The 8,220-nt window shown below is 37.4% G+C and overlaps 1 protein-coding gene across 1 annotated transcript; it reads right to left on the reverse strand.

Annotated features, from left to right (window-relative positions):
* Window positions 1-2,048: 2,048 nt before the first annotated feature.
* On the reverse strand, window positions 2,049-5,094 carry LOC149801925 (uncharacterized). Its single transcript, XM_089956869.1, has 5 exons — window positions 4,980-5,094; window positions 3,996-4,196; window positions 3,593-3,843; window positions 3,109-3,178; window positions 2,049-2,434 (listed from the first exon to the last, which is right to left on the reverse strand). Exons 1-5 carry the CDS (start codon window positions 5,023-5,025, stop codon window positions 2,049-2,051), a joined length of 954 nt encoding a protein of 317 aa, XP_089812995.1. The 5' UTR covers window positions 5,026-5,094.
* Window positions 5,095-8,220: the final 3,126 nt, after the last annotated feature.

The raw sequence follows: 8,220 nt of genomic DNA on the forward strand, positions 1-8,220 counted from the left end.
AGCCATGAAATGGATATTTAATTAGAATGGAGCCTGCCCACAACACTATTATTATTATCATTATTATTATTATTATTATTAGTAGTAGTAGTAGTAGTAGTAGTAGTAGTAGTAGTATTTCTGAAGCATAAAAACAAATGCGCAAATCATATCGAGTATCGGATACTTGAGCCTAAGGTGGTAATGCAAATGTACAAGATAATCAACTTCATTCTGAGCCAAAGAGGCAACTTTAGCTAATCATTTAATAGCGATTCTGATTACAATGGTACGAATTATCATATTTTTAGTTAGTTTATCTTGCAACGTAACACACAATCTCACAAACACGACAAGTAATACGGAATCGGAATTTCAAGAATTGCCCCTTAAAGGAACCCTATATTGTCATGTTACTCCATCATATTGGCTTTTTTGCCTATTTCTTGTAATTTGTTATATGCAATGAAAAATCTATAAGCAATACATTTATTGCGTGTGATTATAAAGAACTAAGGTGAAGGACAGACGAAGAAATATTAAGAATAAGGCAATAATTACATCAAAACAGAAACACATGCTTACCTCGACTTCCATATTTGTTGACGCGCGCACGTGACACTGCGACTTCGGGGAATATCGGTAAATTCCGTTTTCGCATAATTAATTAGCAATCCGTATATACTTGACTAGAAAATCATTACATTTTCATTGATTAAAATGACAGTTGTACATTTTATGAAGCTGAATGACGTGTAATTACTCATTATTTGTACTATACTTTTCATAATATCATACATTTGTAAGAACAGAAAAAGTCGAAAATCTTAGGTTGTATACCTATAAATATTGTTGTTGAAGTATACGTGGTTGTGGATGTTACTGCTGGAGTTACTTTTGTGGTGGGAGAAATGAAAGTTGTTCGTGTGGCGTTTGGAGTCGTGAAGGTTTTAAGTAATGTTGTTGAAGTAGAAGTAGTTGTTGATGTACTTGCTAGAGTTCTCGAATTTGTTCTTATGGTCGTAGAAGCCACAGTAGTGTGTGTGTTTTCTTAAAGTACTTTGGGTTTTAAGCATTGTTTTCGAAACAGAACTAGTTGTGGATTTGAATGCTGGTGTTCTCGAAAGTAGTTTTTCTAATTGGATAAGTGGCAGTTGTGCGTGTGTTCTTTTTATAGTAGTGAGGGTGGTAAATATTGTCTTCAAGCATTGTTGCCGAAGAAGAGCTAGTTGTAGATTTGAATGCTGGTGTTCTCGAAGTAGTGTTTCTAATTGGAGAAGTGGCAGTTGTGTGTCTAGCTTTTATAGTAGTGGGCTTGTTAAATATTGTCTTCAAAGTCGAAGTAGTTGTGGATGCGCTTGCCAGATTTTTTGAAGTTGTTTTTGTGGTCGGAGAAGTGACAGTGACAACATTGCGTTTGGTTCTCGGACTAGTGCAGGTTTTAAGTATTATGTTTGAAGTAGAAATAGTTGCATATGAGACTGCTGCAGTTTTCAAAGTAGTTTTTGTGGTCGGAAAAGTTACAGTCGTGCGTATTGTTTTGGTAGTATTGGGAGTGTTGAATATTGTTTTCAAAGTCGAAGTAGTTGCGGATGTGCTAGCTGGAGTTTTGGAAGTAGTTTTTGTGGTCGTAGAAATGATAATCATGTGTGTGTTTTCGGACTAATGTGTGTTCTAAATTATTTTTTTAGAAGTCGTTTTAGATGTGATTGCTGGAGTTTTGGAAGTATTTGCTGTGGTCAGAGAACTAACAGCCTTGTGTGTGTATTTTAAAATAGTTGGGATTTTAAGTACTGTTGTGGAAGTAGAAGTAGTTGGAGATGCGCTTGCTGAAATTCTCGATGTTGACTTTGTGGTCGAAGTGGCAGTCGAGAGTGCGTTTTCTGGACTAGAGTGCAGTTTATATATTGTTGTCGAAGTAGAAGTAGTTGTGGATGTGATTGCTGGTGGTTTCAAAGCTGCTATTGTGGTCGGGATAATGAAAGTCGTGAGTGTAGTTTTTATAGTACGTGTGGTTGTAAGCATTAGTTTTGAGGTAGAAGTAGCTGTGGATGTGCTTGCTGCAGTTTTCACGCTGATTTTGTGATCGGAGAAGTGGCTTTCCTGTGTGTGGTTCTGACAGTATGGGGGGTATTACGTATTATTGTTCTGGTCGAAGACGTTTTCTGCCAGACGATCTGTATGCGTGTTACTGTGTGAGTGCAAGTACTTTGTTTTGCAGTAGAGCCATGGGGTTTAGAAGGAGACGAAAAACTGGTAGCTGTGGTTGATCTTGTGGGAACTGCCCTTCGTGATTCAGTTGATTGCTTGATGATAAGCTGTGTTATCGTTGTTAAAAGAGCTGATTTTGTTGTCAAACGTTTGATAGACGTAGAAGACTTCGTAGAATATGGTGTAAGTACTTTTTGGGTAGTGTGAAGTGTTGATTTATATGAAGATGGTTGAGCAGCATTTTCTGAAAATACATAACAAACAGTTCAAGGAAAGAGGAGAAAAAACTAGTTATATAACTGTACACCTATGACAAACTATCGCTTATGCTACACGTTGTTTGTAAGATCTTGAAAAGTCCCTCTCTCTATCTCTCAATATATATATATATATATATATATATATATATATATATATATATATATATATATATATATATATATATATATATATATATATATATATATATATATATATGTGTGTGTGTGTGTGTGTGTGTGTGTGCGTGACACCAGAGAAGTTTAAATGACAATTTAGCGCAGTTTATTAAAATCAGAGCTCATTGCCATTTTTATGATTCTTGTAACTGTGGAAACATATGCTCTCATGCTCCGTATTCCTACATTTGATGGGATTATTAACAACCATGATTAGAGTTTATTCGGGTAGGTAGTTTTGGGTTCTCTGAGCGATAGAGAATTTCAAATGCATATAAAAATAATTGAGAAAGGTAACCGGCGTATCATTCCGTTAGCAGCTATTAACAAAGTTACTGAGCAAAGGCTTTCTCAAACTAAAGAATCAGGTCATACTAATAATATGAATATGCAAACCTAGGCCATAACATGACCCAAGGATTAATAAAATAATCGTGTTTGATTAAAATATAATATTTTCTTGAACCTCGATAAGCCTTACCTATTTCTACGATGATATCATCGATCCCCACGTACCCATATGAACTTGTCCTTGTACTTTCAAATATAACCTGAAAAAGAATAACCAAAGTATTTGACTCTGACATTTCACCATATTTAATGACTAAAGTCTTTCAAAATCTTTAGCAGCTATGATTTGGATTATACGAATATAGAGAAAAGTGTCACAAGCTCAATATGGGAGAAAGACATGGAAGGAAATTATATCAATTTTATTTTCAAAAGTACTTTTCTCCTTTAGCGACTAGGCAGTTTTAACGCTGCAACGATAAAAAAAGGTATTTCTGCCTTTGTTTCTGATTCATAAATTCTTATTGGAATATTCAGACTCGAAAAACGACTATAGTTACATATATGATTAAACTAGAGTGTACCGTTGTCTTTTACAAATCCTGTAAATTATCGGTTATTGAGATGTTGATACATCATGATCTTTCCAATGTATAAATTTGTTGCAGACTTACCTGTAAAGGCGCTTTTCCATTTATGGAAATTACTTCCTGACCCCAGCCATGGGTAACATTGCTGACCCTTCTGAAGAAGACTCGATCATTAACGATCACTTTTGTGTTTGATGTTCGTGCCGGAAGATTGTGCCAAAAGCTAAGACAGATGTCAGAATAGGGTACTGGTGGTGTCAATAATTGGTCCTTGCTCTTATCTCCTTTTGGAAAGAAGTTGCCAGCATCGAACAGACAATACGTTGCAGAATTACCTGGAAAGGAATTTGAGATATCTGTTGAGAAACGTTCGAATGTTTATTTGATGGATTTGTAGCTACATTTAGTGATCAAAGACTGGCATTCGACGTCTACTGCTTAAGTAATCACAGTCATTCGTTTCTGAAAGCATTATACATTGCATTACCTCGAGTATGATCTCCATCAATTCTTCCATCAAACTGGTTTCCCACCGGTCCTGATCTAAATTTCCAGAAGTCTGACATCGGTGAGGTAAATCTTGCCTTACATCCAGTACTCTCAAAGTCACAACTGGCATTCACCATGATTCGTCTGTATGCGGGTAGTTGGCATACATTTACATCGGCCTTAGATACTGTCCAGTAGCCTGTGGAAATGAAAATGAAAAATATGCGAGATTTCATTTGTATATATTTCTAATTTGTGGAATATATTAAGATGTCTTAGTTGATTGAACTGAAATATCGATAAAATCAGTGACCCTGGAATCACTGTACGATTCTCTCTCCTATGATGAGAAACATCAGCCAGAAATCTCTGAAGAAATGTTAATGAAGAGGGTATGTTAATATTCTCAGACAATCGTTAACAAGCAGGACAAATTTGTTAGAAATGTACGCTGTGGGAAATTAAGAGCACCGATATCGTACGCTGAATTATAATAATTCAATTTTTGAAAATGCAATATGATCGTTTCTTCCTGACTTGACGAATATCTACAAAATTAAAGGTAATTTGGTATAAATATTCGCGAGCCACTTTGACTTATATTTGGCTCTTCCTAGACGTTATAAACAAATTCATTTTCTGAATCATAGCGATATTTAAAGGACAAGCATGTAGTACTCTTCGTCTCCGACCGTGTCGTGAGTCCTTCATTTTGTTTGATTAGAATGCGGTCTTATAATCACCCACAGGAAGCCTGTTTATGTCTAATGCCATATTGACAGAAACATAGTGATGAGTCTTGAAACAGTGATGATATTTCTTTACTCATTTTGTAATACCAAACTGAACTATATATAATACCATTCCTTGACGTTAGAATTATTCAAGCGATGACCTTAACAACTCTTATTGAGGAGTACAGTGGCCCAATTTCTGCGCGTTATTTTAATGTTATTTCACAACATACGGGTTTAATACTTACAGGCCAGCACAGCTAGTGTCGGCAGAAATATTCCTCTCCAAAACATTTTTCCACCAATTGTTATTAATGTATGCACAACTAATTTCTCGCTTGCTACATGTAGCTTCTGATTATCTTTGTGCTACATGGCTAGGTTTCAAAGTACAACATAACAATGATCATTATCAAACAGATATAGAAGTATATGTGTGTGAATAAAAATTAGTGTGATAAAGACATGTACTGTAATCTATGTTAAGATACCGATTCATCCTGTACTCATATCAGGGGAAATATATTTTATGGATAAATTTAATTTTATTTTTGACATAATGATGTCCAAAACATTTTCATTATGCAAGATAGAGGTTTCAACTATGCACATAAATAAATGCTATTTTTGTTATTTGACTGTACTCGATTTACCTGAGGAGTTTGAATTAGTCCTAGCTGTAAAGGTGTTCAAAAATGTTCTTTTTAGTCAAACCTTCGCATAAAACCGGCTTAATATTTGCATTATTGTCCAATACAATGTGGGGAGTTAAACTCGCCTGTTTGATATATTTTCCTAAACAACCTCACATCAATCTCCTCCATAAGAAGTCCGGCAACCTCAAGAGGCCTTAATAGGACTTCAGGCATGCTTTACAATATATCATTCTTCAATTGTTTCCTTTGTTTATTGTCCAGATTGAAAGAGAGACGCCCACCTTAATCAAATCATCTTAACAAAATGGAAAGGTTACAAATGTTGTTAAAATTAGCGTGTCGTGTAAGGAAAATCATTACCATTTGCAGCAATTACAACAAAACTGCAGAATAGAACAAGTTTTGTCCATCCTGTATAAGAATAAAATGCAATGATTAGTTTTAATATAAGTATTACTAACAATCATCTACCGACTAATTTGAATGATTTAATTTATAACTATGCTTTGTATTTGACATATGTTTAGGAGTACTAAGCAGGTCATTTTCCATTAAGAAGACTTATTCATTAAACTATGAGGTATAATTGCCTAACGTATAGAATAGTAATATATAAAATAATTAATTCGTTTTATCAATTACCATGACTCAAAATACATGGTGACCGTATCATGGAATTAGACTTATTTGAGTGTTCGTTACATATTTAACAATAAATTGTCTTTTAATTGTGTATGTTATTTCCCATGTCTACCAGTTTCTTCTAAAGTGCTTACAATGTACGAAAACACGTATCAGCCCCATCCCCCTCCAAATACTTTTCTAAAATTATACTGATGATTACATATTGGCCACATAATAAGGTTTTACGTACGCAGTTATGTTTTCCTACAAAAATAGGAAGGGATTGAGGAAGTATTTTTATATATAAAACCATGCTGGCTTCCACTTAGTTTCTTTTTCATTTATATCAGAAGAAAATAATCTAAAATTTGATCTCCTGGTGTTTGTGACTAGAAGATCAAATTTTGCGCACATTCTCAAGAGTAGAAGTCCATCACTGTTGCAGTTGCCAATTCCATGTCTACCAATAACTCTCTTCCACGAGATGTGGTCTGCGCCAACACTGGCGTTAAAATCACCAAGAATGATCAGCTTGTCTGACTTTGGTACCGAAGCAATCAGAGTTTCCAGATCCTGGTAGAACTTGTCTTTGGCTTCCTCCGAGTAGGTCATGGTTGGTGCATAAGCACTAATGAGTGTGGCCTGTTTTTTTCCATGTAAGGGTAGCTACAGCATTATAAGCCGGTAATTAATTTCCTTAGGTAAGATGGAGAGCTTATTCACCAAACTCGACTGGACAGCGAATCCAACTCTAGACTCCCGACTTTCATCGGTGCCACGTCCACTCCAGAAAAAGGTGTAACCAGCTCCAACGTCAGTCAGTTGGCCCTCGTCGGCCAAGTGAGTTTCACTTAGGGCTGCTATCTCTATCTTGTAGCGAGCAAGTTCTCTTGCAATCAGGGCAGTTCTTCGCTCTGGTCTGTCAGCCTCTGCACGAGCCAATAGAGTGCGTATGTTCCACGCACCAAGAGTGAGTGGAACCTTTAGGGTTTTCTTTGTGTTTCGACCGCAAGAATGAGATTCCCTCCAGCCGCGGTAAGCTGGTCGGGAAGGATGAAGCCGGCTTGTTTTAGGGCACGTTTTCTAGCCCCTTCCTCTGGCTATAAAGGTAAGCAGCGCTATTCTGAAGAGGTCTGCTTAGTCGCTCAGACGGCTGCCGACGTCCATTTCAGCTTCAGATCAATTAAAGACGACCATATGGCCTGAGCCGCCTGCGTGCAGGTCCGCCACTACGGCTGCCAGTGCATCCACACCTGCCGCGTCGCCTCTCGCCCATTGTCGCAGGACTTGGGCACGGGTGATGACATAATTGACTTGCGAGTGAGTTGGATTAAAGTGAGGAAGAATTGCTCTGCGTCAGCCTCACTCTCTAGTCCCGGCTCCACTTTGTCCAGTTGCAAGACGTAGTGAAGACGGATGAAATGGAGACTGGATGCAGTGGATAACCAAGGCGTCCTACTTGTCTTGCAGTGCTCTTAGTGCTCCACATCGCTTTGCTGGGTCTGAATTTCTGCCAGTTGACCAGCTGGTGGTTCCTCCGCGCAGTCCGCCGGTTCCAGTCTTCACATGCAATGGGTGACAATCCCTGACTCACCGGGGGTCTGAAATCCATCGCTTACCCTCAACCTGGTTTGGCCGGCCAGTCGAAGCCGTTGCCTGTGGTTTGGCCGCTGCGCATGGTACAGCTTCTTGGAGCCAAAGGTGAGAGTTGAGCGCCAAGTGGAGACCAAAGGTGGACTAGCTACCCCCAAGGGAGTACGACTGCTACCCCCACCAGAGGTACTGCACTTCGATGAGCACCCCTTACACCACTATCGGGGTGTACTACTATCAGTTATAAACCTGTCTTGACATAATACATATAGACCAAAAAAATATGATCTTTATAGCTTTTTAACATAGGTTAAATGAGTCTCGAATAAATATACAAGATATAACACAATTTGGAGACGAATGCAGTATTTATGTTAAAACTTATTTTCCAGTAAGAACATTAATTTTTAACAAGTGTCGGAAATATTTTCCTTTGAATTTTAAATTACAACAACAAAAAACGTTTATGCATCCAAACATCTAACTCATCAGACATTATGCCGGAAAAAAGTGTTGGTTAATTTCAGTCCAAATCATCTTAAGGTTAAAAAAAACAGTAAATATACATACCATCAGGAACTTGGAGGTGTATGAGGCAAAGATTTATAAAGTAGCC

Source organism: Sinohyriopsis cumingii, chromosome 4, assembly GCF_028554795.1.
Source record: "Sinohyriopsis cumingii isolate HCF-2022 chromosome 4, ASM2855479v2, whole genome shotgun sequence".
Classification (NCBI taxonomy): domain Eukaryota; kingdom Metazoa; phylum Mollusca; class Bivalvia; order Unionida; family Unionidae; genus Sinohyriopsis; species Sinohyriopsis cumingii.